This window comes from Microcaecilia unicolor, chromosome 11 (genome assembly GCF_901765095.1).
Source record: "Microcaecilia unicolor chromosome 11, aMicUni1.1, whole genome shotgun sequence".
In the NCBI taxonomy this organism is placed as follows: domain Eukaryota; kingdom Metazoa; phylum Chordata; class Amphibia; order Gymnophiona; family Siphonopidae; genus Microcaecilia; species Microcaecilia unicolor.
In genome coordinates this window covers 193046010-193067074 of record NC_044041.1, presented here as the reverse complement: position 1 = coordinate 193067074, position 21065 = coordinate 193046010, and the positions used below count along the sequence as shown (strand labels likewise).

The following is a 21065-nucleotide window of genomic DNA, read 5'->3' as shown; positions in this document are numbered from 1 at the left end:
TGGATTCTCAGTTCATATGCCCCTGTTTCTCACAGCAGACGCGTTATCCCTGCCTCCCCACAAGGTCTCCACAAACTTCTTACGTGTGAATGACCTCAGCGGGACAGCTAAGTGGGCAGTGGGGGTTTTTAAAGATACAAATGGTGATATATTTAGACTGTACCATAAACTGGCAGGAGGTCTGTATGTGATTTATAATAATTTGTATTATTGGAGTGTCAGGCACTGTTACAAGAGTAAATGATACGAACATATGGCTAGGTCTGAACTTAGGGAGGAAAACAAGATTTTCCACAGAGTCGCAGGGAGAGATGTGGACATCAGGAGAGGGGGAAGGGGTGCATTCAGCCTCTCCGCTCTGTAAACCGACCACCCCACATGGGAAAACCGCAATCATCACTACTGCGTTCAAGTAACTAATGTGTCTTCAGTCAGCCCACTCACAAAACCCCTACCTAGATGAGGTTTTTAACTATTGGGCAGTGCCGTAGCGAGGGCGGCTAACACCCGGGGCGGGTCGCCACTGTGCACCCCCCACCGGGTGCAGCATGGTGCACCCTCCCCCCTCCGGTGCGCACCCCCCCCCCAGAGCGCATTTTTACTTACAGTGAGAAGCGAGGGACAGGCAGGCGGGCCGATCCGCCCACGAGTGCACGTTGCTGGGAGCTGCGTCGGCTCCGCTGGTTCCCTGCTCTCTCTGTCCCGGAACAGGAAGTAACCTGTTCCGGGGCAGAGACAGCAGTGAACCAGCAGAGCCGACACCCCCCCCCCCCCCAGCGGCGTGCACCCGGGGTGGACCGCCCCACCGCCCACCCCCCCTTCCTATGCCACTGCTATTGGGTCAGTATTCAAAAGCATTATCCAGATAGGTGCTGCTGACTGGGATTTTTTTTTTTGTTACATTTGTACCCCGCGCTTTCCCACTCATGGCAGGCTCAATGCGGCTTACATGGGGCAATGGAGGGTTAAGTGACTTGCCCAGAGTCACAAGGAGCTGCCTGTGCCAGGAATCAAACTCAGTTCCTCAGTTCCCCAGGACCAAAGTCCACCACCCTAACCACTAGGCCACTACTCCACTTCAGAGGCACGGTCTGGACAGTGCCCCTCATCACCCTCACAGATCACCTGTGCCATCTGGGGCGGAGCTTGGGCGGGTCCGGAACTTACCCAGATGGAGGCAATTTGCGACCTGGATAATTTAGGACAGCCTTCTGTCTGTAGTCCTAAGGATTCGGAAAGCAGACTGAATATTGCCACTATCCGGCCATCCTATCCAGGCTACTGTCCACTCCAGATACTAACTTAGACCAGTTCCTCACACAGAACTTACCTTGACTATAGCCAGCCATCCGTTTATCCCGACTATCTTCCTACTCCCCATCTCGTTCCGTCTATATATCTGGACTTGGCCCCTCAGCTACATAGTAAGATGTAACATTGCATTTCAGGACCAGCATTAGCATTTTAGCGATATAATTTGAATGTTCTAATTCATGCCTATTAGGTGCTTCATTAGTATTATAATAACATTGTATCTTATCTATGTTATTTGAATGTTCTTCCATGCTGTGTATTGTGATATTGTTCGTATTGTACTGACATTTATCATATTTCTGTTATATGATTACTTTATTTTATTATTTATTAGGATTTATTTGCCGCCTTTTTTAAGGAATTCACTCAAGGAGTTGTACAGTAAGAATAGATCAAACATGAGCAATAGGCAATTACAGCAATAAAAATATTCCAATAACAATACAAAGTATGGCATAGTAGACTACTTACAATGTCAACACAATATGTAAAAGAACATTTTAATTGATAATGAAGGGTATAAGCAAAGAGGGGAGGAGGGAGGGGGCGCCACAATCTCTTGGGCCGGCCCTGCAACTTGGGCAGCGTAATCTTTACCAGGATTTGGCAGCGCTGTAATTAGAGCACGATTTGCATGAGACAGAAATTGGCCTTTCCAAAATTGCACATCTAAAATTTGCCTCCAATGGACCTATCAGGTGAGCCTTTAGTATTTTAAAGAATTCTCCACTATACCCATCTGGGCCTGGGGACTTATGAGGCTTGAGATGTAGGATGGGCCTACTGGCTATGTTCTGTACCACTACCCACTGTCTCAGCATCAGACAGAGAGCAATTTAATGAGGAGAGACTTGCGGACCTGAACATGTATACCCTGGAGGAAAGGAGAAACAGGGGTGATATGATACAGACGTTCAAATATTTGAAAGGTATTAATCCGCAAATGAACCTTTTCCAGAGATGGGAGGGCGGTAGAACGAGAGGACATGATATGAGAGTGAAGGGGGGCAGACTCAAGAAAAATGTCAGGAAGTATTTTTTCACGGAGAGAGTGGTAGATACTTGGAATGCCCTCCCGCGGCAGGTGGTGGAGATGAAAACGGTAACGGAATTCAAGCATGCGTGGGATAAACATAAAGGAATCCTGTGCAGAAGGAATGGATCCTCAGAAGCTTAGCCGAGATTGGGGGGCGGGGCTGGTGTTTGGGTGGTGGGACTAGTTCTGGGCAAGACTTCTACGGTCTGTGTCCTGAAAATGGCAGATACAAATCAAGGTAAGGTATACACAAGAAGTAGCACATATGAGTTTGTCTTGTTGGGCAGACTAGATGGACCGTGCAGGTCTTTTTCTGCCGTCATCTACTATGTTACTACGTTACTATGAGTACCTGAATGTAACTCACCTTGCGCTACTACTGAAAAAGGTGTGAGCAAAATCTAAAAAAATATATATATATAAAACTTACAATTTTGTGAACAGCATAGCCAAATTTAAGCATAAGTACAATCAATGAGGTAAACTTGGAAATGGCAAATTGAAACCTAATAATAGGACTAACCAAGGCTTTTTTTTGAGGGGGTACTGAGTATCGGCACCTTTTTCATTGTCTGCTAAAATTGACCCATGGTCCCCAAGTTTTAATGAAAGAGCTCAGGCTCTACACACCAATTCTGCCATGTCATAGATCCTGTAACTGGTTGCAGGGGGCCTGGCTATTATGGGGTGGGTCTCTCAGTGATCACCCCACTCCTGAAGGGTGGCCTAGCATTTGAGTACCGGCACCTTTTTTTGCTAGAAAAAAAAATGCACTGTATTTTTCTCAATCCTAGCTGGAAGAAGGTTATCAATAGAAATCAAACAAAATAAAACATGGAAAAGAAAATAAGATGATACCTTTTTTATTGGACATAATACATTTCTTGATTAGCTTTCGAAGGTTGCCCTTCTTCGTCAGATTGGGCAACCTTCGAAAGCTAATCAAGAAATGTATTAAGTTATGTCCCATAAAAAAAGTATCATCTTATTTTCTTTTCCATGTTTTATTTTGTTTGATTTCTATAGATTCTACATGGAATGTTGCTATTCCACTAGCAACATTCCATGTAGAAGTCGGCCCTTGCAGATCACCAATGTGGCCGCGCAGGCTTCTGCTTCTGTGAGTCTGACGTCCTGCACATACGTGCAGGACGTCAGACTCACAGAAACAGAAGCCTGCGCAGCCTTCTACATGGAACGTTGCTAGTGGAATAGCAACATTCCATGTAGAACCTCCAATAGTAGCAACATTCCATGTAGAATGTCCAATAGTATCTATTTTACTGTCATAGTAATGCTTGAATGTTTTCACTTATATACACTGTCAGCTAGCACATTTGCTTATTTCCCATCTGAGGAAGAAGGGCAACCTTCGAAAGCTAATCAAGAAATGTATTAAGTTATGTCCAATAAAAAAGGTATCATCTTATTTTCTTTTCCATGTTTTATTTGTTTGATTTCTATTGATAACCTTAAGAGTGGACTAACACGGCTACTACACTCCTCTAGTTTAGCTGGAAGAAGAAAGCAAAAGCTCAGATTTAGATGTGAACAATCTGTATGATCATTAACTGTTCATACTTTGCTTTCAGGTTTCCCTGTTTCGTACTTTGAATATGCCAAATAAACAGATGTTTAAACAAAAAAAAAAAGGTTTCCTGAAATCAAAATATTTTACCTCTTAATAGCAAGAGAAAGGAGAGAATCGAGGTGCAGCCATGGCCTTACTGAGGCTGTGTGAGCATGAGCTGAGCCTCTAAAATTGCTCCCCATCCATTGTCTCTTCTTCTTGACCATGGTGTGATGGACAGGGTAAGGGTACCAGGGGGTGCGTTGCACAGGGCATGATTCTAGCTTGGCATGGTCCTGGATGCCTCTGACTAGTCAGACAATGATTCCGGAGATGTTGCATGAGTCAGCTGAGACTCTGCCAGAGACAGTGTCTGCTATCAGGGAGAGTGCAGGAAACCTTTCCAAGCTGGGCTTGGAAATAAGTCCCAGGGGTTGGTCCTTCAGTGAGCTTTGGCACCACTCAGGCCAGTGTGCTTGCAGGCAGATCGGAAGTGGTGAAGTCCTGGAGTGAGCCTCTGATGGAATGCCCAGGATGGAAGTCGCTCAACTAGGAACATCTCTCTCACTGAGTCAAATAGGGCTGTTCATGGAGGCAGGATCCAACGGAGCCTTAGGTGTGGCGAGAGGAGAGAGTTTGGAGTAGGTGGCAAGGACAGAGCAGGCAACTGAAGTGCAATTTATCATGGACAAACTTCCCTTGGAGAGACTCTCTAATGTTACACTGGAAATACTTTTTCACAAAGAGGGTTCAAAACTCTGCTGCCCGTCTCGTCTTCCGCCAGGGTCGCTTTACTCATACTACCCCTCTCCTCAAGACCCTTCACTGGCTCCCTATCCGTTTTCGCATCCTGTTCAAACTTCTTCTACTAATCTATAAATGTACTCAGTCTGCTGCTCCCCAGTATCTCTCCACACTCGTCCTTCCCTACACCCCTTCTCGTGCACTCCGCTCCATGGATAAATCCTTCTTATCTGTTCCCTTCTCCACTACTGCCAACTCCAGACTTTGCGCCTTCTGTCTCGCTGCACCCTACGCCTGGAATAAACTTCCTGAGCCCCTACGTCTTGCCCCATCCTTGGCCACCTTTAAATCTAGACTGAAAGCCCACCTCTTTAACATTGCTTTTGACTCGTAACTACTACTACTACTACTACTACTTAACATTTCTAGAGCGCTACTAGGGTTACGCAGCGCTGTACAATTTAACAAAGAGAGACAGTCCCTGCTCAAAGAGCTTACAATCTAATAGACAAGTGAACGGTCGGTCCGATAGGGGCAGTCAAATTGGGGCATTCTGGATTCACTGAACGGTAAGGGTTAGGTGCCGAACGCAGCATTGAAGAGGTGGGCTTTAAGCAAAGACTTGAAGACGGGCAGGGAGGGGGCTTGGCGTAAGGGCTCAGGAAGGTTGTTCCAAGCATAGGGTGAGGCGAGGCAGAATGAGCGGAGCCTGGAGTTGGTGGTGGTGGAGAAGGGTACTGAGAGGAGGGATTTATCCTGTGAACGGAGGTTACGGGCGGGAACGTAAGGGGAGATGAGGGTAGAGAGGTAGTGAGGGGCAGCAGACTGAGTGCATTTGTAGGTAAGAAGGAGAAGCTTGAATTGAATGCGGTATCTGATCGGAAGCCAGTGAAGTAACCACTTGTAACCACTCGCCTCCACCTACCCTCCTCTTCTCCTTCCTGTACACATTAATTGATTTGATTACTTTATTTTTTGTCTATTAGATTGTAAGCTCTTTGAGCAGTGACTAACTTTCTTCTATGTTTGTGCAGCGCTGCGTACGCCTTGTAGCGCTATAGAAATGCTAAATAGTAGTAGTAGTGATGCCTTGAACACCCTCCCAAGGGAGGTGGTGGAGACAAAAACGGTGCTGTGTCGTGAACACAGAGAATTTTTAATTAGAAAGACAATGGTATCAAAATAAAATGAATATGACTGAATCAAGGGTGTAGCCAGCTCTCCAATTATAGGGGTCTGGGGAGAACACATTCTCCTTCTTTCCCCTCCCCCACGTGTGTTAAAAATACCTTTGGTACAGGGATGCCGAAGCCCCCACCAGCCAAAGATTTGAGGTCCGAGCCACTCACCTCCTTCTTATGTTGCTGCTGTAATTGGAAGCTTGCGGCCTGCCTCCAGTCGCTTTCTTGTGCGAACTGAGCATGCGTGAGAAGTCCCTGCATCGGTGGCTGGAAGCATGTTGCCAACTTTTGATTACAGCAGCTCAGACCCTAAATTTCTTCGGCTGGTGGGGCTCTGGCATCCCCACCAGCCATTTAACAGGGTTTTGAAGGTTTGGATAGGGCCTGAGCCTGAAGTGTGTGTGTTTGGGGGGGAGGCCCCAAAGGCTTCCCTGTGGTTATGGCACTGGGCTAAATGCATGTTGATATGTTGAGTGGTGCTTAGATGCTAAGGCCAGCGCTGGGAAGACTTCTAAGGCCTGTGTCCCGTGTATGGCAAGAGAAGTTAGGATGTGCTGGAGACAGCTTTAGGAGACTCCAGTAATCGGAACATAAGGACAATGCCAGGCAGATTTTTCTTCACTCAACTCTGGAATTCGTTGCCAGAGAATGTGGTAAATGCGGTTAGCTTAGCGGGGTTTAAAAGAGGTCTGGACGGCTTCCTAAAGGAAAAGTCCATAGACCATTATTAAAATGAACTTGGGGAAAATCCACTGCTTATTTCTTAGATAAGCAGCATAAAATGTATTGAGTTTTCTGGGATCTTGCCAGGTATTTGTGACCTGGATTGGCCACTGTTGGAAACAGGATGCTGGGCTCGATGGACCTTTGGTCTTTCCCAGTATGGCAATACTTATGTACTTGGGATTCTGAATGGAATCTTGCTACTCTTTGGGGTTCTACATGGAATGTTGCTACACTTTGAAATTCTGCATGGAATCTTGTTATTCTTTAGAATTCTAGAATCTTGCTACTCTTTTGGGGTTCTACATGGAATGTTGCTATTCTTTGTTTTTCTGCCAGGTACTTGTGACCTGGATTAGCCACTGTTGGAAACAGGATGCTGGGCTCGATGGACCTTTGGTCTTTCCCAGTATGGCAATACTTATGTACTTATGGTCTGTGTCCTGCATATGGCAAGATGGATCAGGACAGGCCAGACTGGACTTTGACAACAAATACAGTACTTCAAATGTAAGAACAGTGCCGAGCGGACTTCTACAATCTGCGTCCCAAAAATGGCAAAGAAAGATCAGATGTGGTATATACTTTACACCACATTCATTGTTGGTTTAACCACAGATTGATAATGAGTGTGACTGTTGGGCAGACTGGATAGACCATTCAGGTCTTTATCTACCGTCACTTACTATGTTACTAGGTTACTATGGAAAGTATTTGACAAGCGATAGCTCCATTGTGGATAAATGAATTACTTCTACTGCTACCGTTACCTTGGCTTTACATACCAGAAAACAAGCTAAGGAGGTAGATGAACTCTTGGCCCATTGGGTCAAAGCCCTGGAGGAGGATTTCGGAAGGCTACGAACATCTCAAGCTCTTATGTTACAAGATAAAGGATCGTCACAAGGAACTGGGAGAATCTCTCAGTCTGAGACTGTTAAATGTTCACAAAACACGCCTGTCATCACTTCAAAAGAACAGGAAGGAAACATAGAAGATTCCATAAAGCATCCTTCCTCCATTTAGTAATCAAAATGAGAGGGAGAAGGAAAAGAAAAGGGTAGGACAAGGCTTGGAAAAGACTTGTAGGCAGCCTGGATCGTTCTGATTTTTTTGAGAGATCGAGGGTGAATGGTTTGAATAGAAGAACTTTATTAGTGACTTGTTTCCCCCCCCCCCCCCAAAGGCTCAGCACCTGTCCCTCACTTGTATTTTAGATATAGGAATGCTGTGTTTATAGAAAAAAGAGAGTTTGCATTTATCCAGACCTCTATAGAACCACTGTGGACCGGAGGAAGAAATTTCTTTCTATGTGTCTTGAGGTCTTCGATCTTGGTATTTCATTTGTAAATGCTTGCTTAGATTCAGTGGCGTTCCTAGGGGGGGGTGGTCCGCCCCGGGTGCACGCCACTGGGGGGGGTGCCGCGCGCGCCTCTCCGTCGCTCGTTCCGTGCTCCCTCTGCCCCGGAACAGGTTACTTCCTGTTCCAGGGCAGAGGGAGCATGGAACGAACGACAGACAGGCGCGCGCACAGCACCCCCCCCCCCTAGTGGCGTGCACCCGGGCGGGGGGTTTCTTCACGTGGGGGGGGTGTCCTTTCGCCAGGGGGGGTCGTGCTGCATCTGGAGGGGTGCTGCACCCGGGGGGCAGGGCGCATCAGCGATCTGCCCCGGGTGTCAGCCCCCCTAGGAACGCCACTGCTTAGTTTGAAGAAGTAACTAACTCCTTAGTCTCACTCACACACACAAGGAGTGACACGGGCTGCACATACTGCAGCGGGACATGTTTACCCACTCCTACCCTAGCTGAGATAATATTTAACCATCGCTCTGACCTCATGTGCACTTTTCTTTAAATTAGTCACCTTACTTTCTAACTTTTCTTACTCTCTTACCTATCTATATGTTACATCTTTGCTTTACCCTTCATTATCAATTAAAATGCTCTATTATGTATTGTGTTGACGTTACAAGTAGTCTACTATGCCATACTTTGTATTGTTATTGGAATACTTTTACTGTCGTAATTGCCTATTGCTCATGTTTGATCTATTCCTACTGTACATCTCCATGAGTGAATTCCTTCAAAAAGGCGGTAAATAAATCCTAATAAATAAATAAATAGGTTTTCTTTTGAGTCCTCCCAGGTAAAGTTAAAGGTTTTCCTGGATTTAAGAAGCTGCTGCTCAAACCTCCACTCCTGTAAAGAATGTATTTAGGGGCTCATTTACTAAATTGTATCACGCACTTAATGCAAGGTTTACCATGCACTAACTTTAGCACACAACTGCGTTAAGGAGCTATGCAGTAGGTTTGCAGTTACTGCCAGTGGAATAGTTACGTGGGACCAGGGGGGGCCTGGGCCCCCATAGATTTGGCCCTGGACCCCCTGCTGATGACCCTTTCGACCCCACCACCACCACCAACCCTCCCCCGCCGTTGCCGTGGGCTACCTTTGCTGGCGAGGGACCCCAATCCCCGCCAGCCGAGGAGGTCCTCTTCTTCCTGCGAAGGCTTCATTCTGTTTCTGACGTCCTGCACGTTGCACGTGCAGGACGTCAGACTCACAGAAACAGAATGAAGCGTGCAGGACGTCAGAAACAGAATGAAGCCTTCGCGGGAAGAAGAGGACCTCGGCTGGCGGGGATTGGGGTCCCCCGCCAGCAAAGGTAGGCGACGGCGGGGGAGGGTTGGCGGCGGGAGGGGGGGGTCGAGAGCGTCATTGGTAGGTGTCGTCAAAGTTGGCGGCCTCTCTCTTAGACTACTGGAACTTGCTTCTCACAGGTCTCCCACTTAGCCATCTCTCTCCTCTTCAATCTGTTCAAAATTCTGCTGCACGACTAATATTCCGCCAGGGTTGTTATGCTCATATTAGCCCTCTCCTCAAGTCACTTCACTGGCTTCCTATCCGTTTCCGCATACAGTTCAAAATCCTCTTATTGACCTATAAGTGCATTCACTCTGCAGCTCCTCAGTACCTCTCCACTCTCATCTCTCCCTACATTCCTCCCCGGGAACTCCATTCACTGGGTAAATCTCTCTTATCTGCACCCTTCTCCTCCACCGCTAACTCCAGACTCTGTTCCTTTTATCTTGCTGCACCATATGCCTGGAATAGACTTCCTGAGCCGGTACGTCGAGCTCCATCTCTGGCCGTCTTCAAATCTAAGCTAAAAGCCCACCTTTTTGATACTGCTTTTAACTCCTAACCCTTATTCACTTGTTCAGAACCCTTATTTTATCATCCTTACTTTAATATTCCCTTATCTCTTGTTTGTCCTGTTTGTCTGGCCTGATTAGATTGTATGCTCTGTGGAGCAGGGACTGTCTCTTCATGTTCAAGTGTACAGCACTGCGTACGTCTAGTAGCACTATAGAAATGATAAGTAGTAGTAGGATTCGCCTGGATTTTGGCACAGAACGCTAGGCGCAATATATAGAATCACGGAGTTAGCATGCACTAATCATTAGCAGGCGCTAAATCCATTAGTGCACCGTAGTGAAAGGACCCCTTGGTGAGTCAATGAACATGCCATATTTAAAATACTTATGAAAATTAACAATTGTGAAACTTGTGAAAAAGCTGGTGAATCTTTTTTTTTTTTTTGCCAAATTTTCCCCATGCTGTCTGCTCTTTTGTCCCTCGGAAGGGGTACCCTGATCTGCACTGATTCACTCTCTTTCTAGAGAACGAGGAGAAATATCAGCCCTCACTGAGTCGTGTCTCCCGAGAGATCCACCTCCCACGTCCTGTCTCTTCTCATACAAGCTGCAGAACAGCAATGGCAATCAAGAAAAGAAGTCCTAGATTTCTGCCACAATGGTACTCACCAAAATATATATATATGATCCTTCGCAATACTACTGGTAACAAATAATCAACAAACGCATAAACCAGGGTTTTGTAGAACTTGCGAAAAAGCTTTCAAAGAGCATAAATAGAGAGCATTATACTATCTCTAATTCTCAAAAATAATACTTTATCCAGCTTATAATTGAAAAAGAAAAACACCTATATTGCGACCCAAATCGGGAGATAGACGTTTATCTCACAAAAACGAATAAAGCGGTATAATCGAAAGCCGAATTTGGATGTTTTCAACTGCACTCCGTCGCGGATGCGGACAAAGTTGATGGGGGCGTGTCAAAGGCGTGGTGAAGGCGGAACTGGGGTGTGGTTATCGGCCGATCAGAGGTAGGCGCCTTTCGCCGATAATGGAAAAAAAATATGCGTTTTTAGCGAGAATTTAACTGGACCCTGTTTTTCCACGAATAGGGCCCCAAAAAGTGCCCTAAATGACCACTGGAGGGAGTCGGGGATGACCTCCCCTGACTCCCCCAGTGGTCACAAACCCCCTCCCACCACAAAAATATGCCATTTCACAACTTTTTATGTTCACCCTCAAATGTCATACCCACCTCCCTGCCAGCAGTATGCAGGTCACTGGAGAAGTTATTAGGGGGTGCAGTGGACGTCAGGCAGGTAGACCCAGGCCCATCCCCCCCCCCCACCTGTTACACTTGTGCTGGTAAATGGGAGCCCTCCACACCGCCCCCCAAACCCACTGAACCCACATGTAGGTGCCCCCCTTCACCCCTTAGGGCTATAGTAATGGTGTAAACTTGTGGGCGGTGGGTTTTGAGGGGGATTTGGGGGGCTCAACACCCAAGGGAAGGGTGCTATGCACCTGGGAGCTCTTTTACCTTTTTTGTTTTTTTTGTAAAAGTGCCCCCTAGGGTGCCCGGTTGGTGTCCTGGCATGTGAGGGGGACCAGTGCACTACGACTCCTGGCCCCTCCCACGAACAAATGCCTTGGATTTATTCGTTTTTGAGCTGGGCGCTTTCATTTTCCATTATCATTGAAAAACAAAAACGCCCAGCTCACAACTTGTCGAATAAAACATGGACGTCTATTTTTTTCGAAAATACGGTTCGGTCCGCCCCTTCACGGACCCGTTCTCAGAGATGAACGCCCATGGAGATAGACGTTTTCGTTCGATTATGCCCCTCCACATATACATTTTTTGTGTGAAAAGGAGAAATTCTCAGAGGCAAGACACACCCAAGCGGACAGCCCATTACAGGCTGTTCCTAGAGGGTGGATGGGTTTCTCTATCATAGAAAACAAAAAAACAGCGAAGATGGCCAAAAAATAAAATAAAGTGGACGACGCTTCAGTTAAAAATCAAATGAAACAATTGAATGAAATACAAAAAAATGTTCGGTGAGTAAGACTCGACACAGCTGTGTTTCGGCCTATCTGGCCTGCATCAGGAGTCTATCAGGAAACAAACATATACATACTTTTAAAATATCTGATTATTGTTCCACTTAATAATATCTGTCTACATGTTCCATACACTTAATAATTTTGAAATTCATTATTCCCTTATATATGGAGACGTTAAATTTGCTTCCTGTCAACACCTTTCTCAATTATTATTATCTTTTACATAGTTATTTTAATTTTGTTGTTCTATATGTTTTTATATGACATATTACATAGTAACATGGTAGATGACGGCAGAAAAAGACCTGCACGGTCCATCCAGTCTGCCCAACAAGATAAACTCATATGTGCTACTTTTTGTGTATACCTTACCTTGATTTGTACCTGTCCTTTTCAGGGCACAGACCGTATAAGTCTGCCCAGCACTATCCCCGCCTCCCAACCACCAGCCCCGCCTCCCACCTCCGGCTCTGCAAATCAAAGCAAATCTGACAAGCCTTCGGAGATTAAGATTAGTCAGAAGTTGCCACCAATTGGCTAGGTGAACCAACCCATGCTCTTGGCTGTGTGCCTTATACTTTCCTTACCTCTGTTTTCTCTTGTGTGATTATGTTTCTTTCTTGTCAATAATTGGAGTTCCTTTCCTTTTTCCTTATAGTAACATAGTAGATGACAGCAGAAAAAGACCTGCACAGTCCATCCAGTCTGCCCAACAAGATAAACTCATATGTGTATACCTTACCTTGATTTGTACCTGTCCTCTTCAGGGCACAGACCGTATAAGTCTGCCCAGCACTATCCCCGCCTCCCAACCACCAGCCCCGCCTCTCACCACTGGCTCTGGCACAGACCGTATAAGTCTGCCCAGCACTATCCCCGCCTCCCAACCACCAGCCCCGCCTCCCACCACCGGCTCTGGCACAGACCGTATAAGTCTGCCCAGCATTATCCCCGCCTCCCAACCACCAGTCCCGCCTCTCACCACCGGCTCTGGCACAGACCGTATAAGTCTGCCCAGCACTATCCCCACCTCCCAACCACCAGCCCCGCCTCCCACCACCGGCTCTGGCACAGACCGTATAAGTCTGCCCAGCATTATCCCCGCCTCCCAACCACCAGTCCCGCCTCCCACCACCAGCTCTGGCACAGACCGTATAAGTCTGCCCAGAACTATCCCCGCCTCCCAACCACCAGCCCCGCCTCTCACCACCGGCTCTGGCATAGACCGTATAAGTCTGCCCAGCACTATCCCCGCCTCCCAACCACCAGCCCCGCCTCCCACCACCGGCTCTGGCACAGACCGTATAAGTCTGCCCAGCATTATCCCCGCCTCCCAACCACCAGTCCCGCCTCTCACCACCGGCTCTGGCACAGACCGTATAAGTCTGCCCAGCACTATCCCCACCTCCCAACCACCAGCCCCGCCTCCCACCACCGGCTCTGGCACAGACCGTATAAGTCTGCCCAGCATTATCCCCGCCTCCCAACCACCAGTCCCGCCTCCCACCACCAGCTCTGGCACAGACCGTATAAGTCTGCCCAGAACTATCCCCGCCTCCCAACCACCAGCCCCGCCTCTCACCACCGGCTCTGGCACAGACCGTACAAGTCTGCCCAGCACTATCCCCGCCTCCCAACCACCAACCCCGCCTCTCACCACCGGCTCTGGCACAGACCGTATAAGTCTGCCCAGCACTATCCCCGCCTCCCAACCACCAACCCCGCCTCTCACCACCGGCTCTGGCACAGACCGTATAAGTCTGCCCAGCACTATCCCCGCCTCCCAACCACCAGCCCCGCCTTTGTTGTTCTATATGTTTTTATATGACACATATTCTTCTATCCCTCTGCCTGTCGGCGTACCCCAGGGTTCTGTTCTTGGTCCCCTCCTCTTTTCTATCTACACTTCTTCCCTTGGTTCATTAATCTCATCCCATGGCTTTTCCTACCACCTCTATGCTGATGACTCCCAAATCTACCTTTCTACCCCTGATATCTCACCTTGCATCCAAACCAAAGTTTCAGCGTGCTTGTCTGACATTGCTGCCTGGATGTCTCAACGCCACCTGAAATTAAATATGACCAAAACCGAGCTTCTCATTTTCCCCCCCAAACCCACCTCCCCGCTCCCCCCGTTTTCTATTTCTGTTGATGGCTCTCTCATTCTCCCTGTCTCCTCAGCTCGAAACCTTGGGGTCATCTTTGACTCTTCTCTCTCCTTCTCTGCTCATATCCAGCAGACCGCCAAGACCTGTCGTTTCTTTCTTTACAACATCTGTAAAATCCGCCCCTTTCTTTCCGAGCACTCTACCAAAACCCTCATCCACACCTTTGTCACCTCTCGTTTAGACTACTGCAATCTGCTTCTTGCTGGCCTCCCACTTAGTCACCTCTCCCCTCTCCAGTCAGTTCAAAACTCTGCTGCCCGTCTCATCTTCCGCCAGGGTCGCTTTACTCATACTACCCCTCTCCTCAAGACCCTTCACTGGCTCCCTATCCGTTTTCGCATCCTGTTCAAACTTCTTCTACTAACCTATAAATGTACTCACTCTGCTGCTCCCCAGTATCTCTCCACACTCGTCCTTCCCTACACCCCTTCCCGTGCACTCCGCTCCATGGATAAATCCTTCTTATCTGTTCCCTTCTCCACTACTGCCAACTCCAGACTTCGCGCCTTCTGTCTTGCTGCACCCTACGCCTGGAATAAACTTCCTGAGCCCCTACGTCTTGCCCCATCCTTGGCCACCTTTAAATCTAGACTGAAAACCCACCTCTTTAACATTGCTTTTGACTCGTAACCACTTGTAACCACTCGCCTCCACCTACCCTCCTCTCTTCCTTCCCGTTCACATTAATTGATTTGATTTGCTTACTTTATTTATTTTTTTGTCTATTAGATTGTAAGCTCTTTGAGCAGGGACTGTCTTTCTTCTATGTTTGTACAGCGCTGCGTATGCCTTGTAGCGCTATAGAAATGCTAAATAGTAGTAGTAGTAGTAATGTTTGTTTCCTGATAGACTCCTGATGCAGGCCAGATAGGCCGAAACACAGATGTGTCGAGTCTTTCTCACCGATCATTTTTTTGTATTTCATTCAATTGTTTCATTTGATTTTTAACTGAAGCGTCGTCCACTTTATTTTATTTTTTGGCCATCTTCGCTGTTTTTTTGTTTTCTGTATTGTTTCTACAAAGACTGCTTTCCTCTGTTTTTTTGCATTTCTCTATTATAGAACATCTGGAGATTTTCTATGATAGAGAAACCCACCCACCCTCTAGGAACAGCCTATAATGGGCTGTCCGCTATTATTATTATTTTTGTTACATTTGTACCCCGCGCTTTCCCACTCATGGCAGGCTCAATGCGGCTTACATATTGTATACAGGTACTTATTTGTACCTGGGGCAATGGAGGGTTAAGTGACTTGTCCAGAGTCACAAGGAGCTGCCTGTGCCTGAAGTGGGAATGGAACTCAGTCTTAGTTCCTCAGGACCAAAGTCCACCACCCTAACCACTAGGCCACTCCTCCACTGTTGCTACTATTTGAGATTCCACTAGCAACATTCCATGTAGAAGTCGGCCCTTGCAGATCACCAATGTGGCTGCGCAGGCTTCTGCTTCTGTGAGTCTGACGTGCTGCACGTAAGTGCAGAACGTCAGACTCACAGAAACAGAAGCCTGCGCAGCCTTCTATATGGAATGTTGCTAGTGGAATAGCAACATTCCATGTAGAATCTCCAATAGTATCTATTTTATTTTTGTTACATTTGTACCCCACGCTTTCCCACTCATGGCAGGCTCAATGCGGCTTACATGGGGCAATGGAGGGTTAAGTGACTTGTCCAGAGTCACAAGGAGCTGCCTGTGCCTGAAGTGGGAATGGAACTCAGTCTTAGTTCCTCAGAACCAAAGTCCACCACCCTAACCACTAGGCCACTCCTCCACTGTTGCTACTATTTGAGATTCTACATGGAATGTTGCTATTCCACTAGCAACATTCCATGTAGAAGTCGGCCCTTGCAGATCACCAATGTGGCTGAGCAGGCTTCTGCTTCTGTGAGTCTGACGTCCTGCACGTATGTGCAGGGACGTCAGACTCACAGAAACAGAAGCCTGCGCAGCCTTCTACATGGAATGTTGCTAGAGTGGAATAGCAACATTCCATGTAGAATCTCCAATAGTAGCAACATTCCATGTAGAATCTCCAATAGTATCTATTTTATTTTTGTTACATTTGTACCCTGCGCTTTCCCACTCATGGCAGGCTCAATGCGGCTTACATGGGGCAATGGAGGGTTAAGTGACTTGCCCAGAGTCACAAGGAGCTGCCTGTGCCTGAAGTGGGAATCGAACTCAGTTCCTCAGGACCAAAGTCCACCACCCTAACCACTAGGCCACTCCTCCTATTAGAGATAGTATAATGCTCTCTATGCCCTTTGAAAGCTTTTTAGCAAGTTCTACAGAACCCTGGTTTATACTTTTTTTTTTTTTTTACAATGTTACTTACAGCTTTTCAAAAGGTACCTCAAACGTGGGGATGATGTGGAATCGGATATGGAATGGGAACTGTCTTAATTGAACACCGTTAGAGACCGGGGTGGGTTACGCACTCAAATTCTGCATTGCATAGCTCAGGTCTATCCAACTCCCAGATGCTAAACTCTCATCTTCCGACCCGAGCTCCCCAAATGTATAATTTTATACCCAGCAGGAGGCTATAATTATGCCTAGGGATAAACAGATGCAAATCTCAAAGCCCGGACTGCATTCGGAATCAGTAAAGGTCAGGGCAGAAGCCATGACAGCAAAGCTTATCCCCCCAACCTTTCTGCACCCTCAGGCTGCCGATGACCCTTGCCCATCCTGCTAGTGTGGTTGAAGGAAGAGCTGGTTCTCTGTCTCACTGTGTAAAGGCTGTTTGCAGAGCGCAGAGCTGGGATTTAATTCAGTGGAAGACCGTGGGTGTGAAAAAGACTTACAGGTTCACCTACATGTTTAAGAGTTGACTATTTACAAAGCAGCAAGGCTGTTTCCATAGGCGGAGAATAGGGAAAAAAGTTTAATTTAAAAAAAGCAAGTAGGATGGAAGGAGGGAAGAAAGATGATTAAGCAAGGCAGGAGAAACAGGATAAAACTACAAGCAGAGGAAAGAAAGACCCTGCAGGGTAAACCTTTTCCTTAAAATCCTGGCCTGGGTCTCCTGTCTCTCCTTGCCGCTCACCTGACTGTGGGCGAGGTGCTGCTCATTCTCATCTTGGTAGTGTTGGCCGGCACCTAGCCCCGATCCCCGACGCTCCTTGCCCAGTGCTTGTGGAGCCTGGTACCCCTGATGGATGGTGAGAACGGTGTAGGGCGGTGGTTGTTGTCTGGGATCCCCAGTGGTCCGAGGCCAGGTCCAGGAGTTCAGCAGGAGGTGGAGGAGGCTCAGGGCCCAGCAGCCGAGGAGCAGCAGTCGGATGAAAGCCCATGAGGACAAGCCCCAACAACCCATTGTAAGGGAGGATTTCTGCTTCCCGCAGCTTTCCTAATGCACAATGAGAAAAGAACATCTTAACACCTACCCACACGGCCAAACCTTAACAGTCTCCCTCTACACACACAGACCCTCAAGGTAACACTTACCAGGCCTCTGCACACATACACACCGACAATATATCAGACACACACACACACACCCTCACTGCCAGTCTCACAGCCCTAACAGGCAGACATGGGAGCTGAGCAGCTCCAGAGTCCAGCCCAACAACCAACCCACCTTTTACTCCAAAAGTTATCCAACTTTCACTCTGCAAAAGGGAGGACAGTAAAAGCATCTCTTATCTTGCCACTTCCCTGTCTGTCTGCCTTCATCTTTCTCCTTCTGAGCTTTCCGCACTTCTTTTTGAAGGCTCCAGCGGGGGCAGGCTGCAGACACCCCCTCATCCAGAGGCCCCTCCCATGGGGACTTCACTGATTAAATTCCAGAGTCTCTTCTCTCTCTCAGGAGACCAAATCTCTTTTTATGTTCAGCACTAACAAGTCAAATTACTTCTCTCTCACTCCATTTTTTTTCTTTTTTAAAGAAAGCAGGCATCCGCTGCAGGCTCCAGGCAACAGACTAATCCTGCCCTGCCCTTTCCAGACCAGCCCAAGCAGCTAAATGGGACCAGCCAAGCTAGCAAATGAGATGGAACAGAGACGAGCCACTTCTGGGCAAAGTCAGATGTTTTGTCTCCACTCCGAGAATAAGATACTCATTTTTACACAGATTACCTTTGTCCAAAATACTTTCCAGATAAAACACCAGTTAGGGTGGGGCGAGGGAGGAAGAGGGATTTTGGTTGGGGACAATCCTTGGCAAATAAGCAGGTGAAAATAAACAAGGGCTTTGCTGAAAGTTATCGGTTAACAAGTTAATAGCTAAGTTATTAATAGCAAAATAATGGCTCGGTTTGGGCTGATGCAGTGACATTTTTTATTTATTTATGTTACATTTGTACCCTGCACTTTCCCACTCACGGCAGGCTCAATGCGGCTTACATGGGGCAATGGAGGGTTAAGTGACTTGCCCAGAGTCACAAGGAGCTGCCTGTGCCTGAAGTGGGAATCGAACTCAGTTCCTCAGGACCAAAGTCCACCACCCTAACCACTAGGCCACTCCTCCACTGTTGCTACTATTTGAGATTCTACATGGAATGTTGCTATTCCACTAGCAACATTCCATGTAGAAGTTGACCCTTGCAGATCACCAATGTGGCCGCGCAGGCTTCTGCTTCTGTGAGTCTGACGTCCTGCACGTACGTGCAGGACGTCAGACTCACAGAAACAGAAGCCTGCGCAGCCTTCTACATGGAATGTTGCTAGTGGAATAGCAACATTCCATGTAGAATCTCCAATAGTAGCAACATTCCATGTAGAATCTCCAGTAGTATCTATTTTATTTTTGTTCCATTTGTACCCTGCGCTTTCCCACTCATGGCAGGCTCAATGCGGCTTACATGGGGCAATGGAGGGTTAAGTGCCCAGAGTCACAAGGAGCTGCCTGTGCCTGTGGGAATCGAACTCAGTTCCTCAGGACCAAAGTCCACCACCCTAACCACTAGGCCACTCCTCCACTCATCACTGTGGAGGAAGGGAATACAACCAGAACAGTAGGATAGATGGGTTATGACTGTGAGCCAGGGGCATAGCCAGACACCCAATTTTGGATGGACCTGACCCCAAGGAGGGTGACCCTGCTTGGCATCTCTCTCTCTCTCTCCCCTCCTCCCCAGGCGATCAAGGGTCTCTTAATTCCACTCCCCCAACCCCCCCCCCCCCCCGGTTCCTTTAGTCCTTCGCTGGCAGTGAGCAGTGACTCATACCTGCTGCTCGCACTGACCCCGAGCCTTCCCTGTGATGCAACTTCCTGCGCGCTGACCCCGAGCCTTCCCTGTGATGCAACTTCCTGGTCCCATGAATAGAGGGAAAGCTCAGGGCCAGCATTTAAAAGTAAAAAGCCCATAATCCCTGAAACTAGCACAATTTAGATGACAATAGCAAGAAGGTTTACGAATCTATGAGGCCCTTTTACCAAGCTGCGGCAAAAGGGGGGGCTGGTGCTGACATTAGCGCATGTTTTACATGCGCGCCGAGGCCCCCTTTTACCGCAGCTGGTAAAAGGGAAGGTCTCGCTTTCATGCAGGAAGTGGCTGAGCGGCAAGTAAAGCACTTGCCGTGTGGCCATTTCGGGGGGGGGGGGGGAGCCCTTACCGCCATGGATTGAGGTGGCGGTAAGGGCTCCTGTGCTAACCCAGCGGTAACCGGGCACTGATTACCGCTGGTTACAGTCTGGCGCTATAAAAATAAATACGTTTTTGTAGCACCAGAAATGATGGCACTGTAGGGGTGGGAAGAACCGCCGGGCTGCTGCAGTAACCTGGCAGTACGTCCGTTATAGCGAGCGGTAAGCCCATGTTGGGCTTACCTTCTTAGTGAAAGGAGCCCTAAAATGTACTTATCCTAGTGGAGAAGGGTGATATGATAGAAACATTGAAATATCACAGGGGTAGAGACATAAAAGGACAAGAATAAAACGATCATAAGTGGAGAGAAGCTGAGAAAAAAAGCTCAGCTCAGGAGTTAACATAAGAACTTAGGATTTCACCCCTCTTTCTCCTCGATCCTCCCGGCCAGATTCAATATATGGCGCCTAAAAACTTAGCGCTGAAAACAAAACACGCCTAGAGCTAGTCCGTAAACCTTGCCTAAAGTTAGGCACAGTTTAAAGAATACAAATAAACCCCGTCCATGCGACTAAAATTTAAGTGCAACCATTTACATCAACCAAAATCTGGTGTAATTGCCTGGGCCTAACTCAGGCGCAGATCGGGCATATAACAGTGCACGTAATTTTTAGGAATGCCCACGAGCCGCCCATGCCCCTGCCCCCTTTTGAAGATAAGCGTATTGGAATTTACGTGCACAAATTTACAGAATACGCTTAGAAAGTTGAGCGTGTAAATTCCAATTAGTGCTGATATTTCTTGTCAGTGGCCAATTATCAGCATTGATTGGCTTGTTAAACAATTAAGTTGCACACATGAATTGGAATTGTGTATGCTACTTTAGTTGCCAGATAGCTAGGGGATAATTCTTGATAGATTGCCTGAAGTTAGACACCAGGCTAAGTGCAACTTTTAATTAATTTATTTATTTATTACATTTGCATCCCACATTTTCCCAGGCTCAATGTGGTTTACATAGTACTGTAAAGGCGTTTGCCAATTCCGGTATGAGCAAATACAGTAATGATGTGTTTCCTCACACCTTTTTCAGTAGTAGCTCAAGGTGAGTTACATTCAGGTACTCTGGATATTTCTCTGTCCCAGGAGGGTTCACAATCTAAGTTTGTACCTGAGGCAATGGAGGGTTAAGTGACTTGCCCAAGGTCACAAGGAGCAGCAGTGGGATTTGAACTGGCCATCTCTGGATTGCAAGACCGGTGCTCTAACCATTAGGCCACTCCTCCACTAGTAACATTCCATATAGAAGCCTGCCCTTGCAGATCAGCAGTGCGGCCGCGCAGGCTTCTGTTTCTGTGAGTCTGACGTCCTGCACGAACGTGCAGGACGTCAGACTCACAGAAACAGAAGCCTGCGCGGCTGCGTTGCTGATCTGCAAGGGCAGGCTTCTACATGGAATGTTGCTAGTGGAGTAGCAACATTAACATTCCATGTAGAATCTCCTATAGTAGCAACATTCCATGTAGAATCTCAAGGTGAGTTACATTCAGGTACTCTGGATATTT

At 47.4% G+C, this 21065-nt stretch overlaps 1 protein-coding gene across 6 annotated transcripts in view; it reads right to left on the bottom strand.

Annotated features, from left to right (window-relative positions):
* LOC115480714 (methyltransferase-like protein 24) overlaps positions 1 to 21065 on the bottom strand; it is a 61674-nt gene that overhangs the window by 19798 nt on the left and 20811 nt on the right. For 2 of the 6 annotated variants that reach the window (XM_030219577.1, XM_030219572.1), the window contains exons 1-2: positions 17553 to 18019; positions 17019 to 17321 (exon numbers count right to left, since the gene is read on the bottom strand). In XM_030219577.1, the coding sequence (XP_030075437.1) occupies positions 17019 to 17288 (270 nt within the window). In that variant the 5' untranslated portion in view covers positions 17289 to 17321; positions 17553 to 18019. Of the gene's footprint in view, positions 1 to 17018; positions 17322 to 17419; positions 17481 to 17548; positions 18020 to 18049; positions 18068 to 21065 lie in introns of those variants that run through there. The other 4 variants (XM_030219576.1, XM_030219575.1, XM_030219573.1 and 1 more) reach the window with 4 other exon arrangements.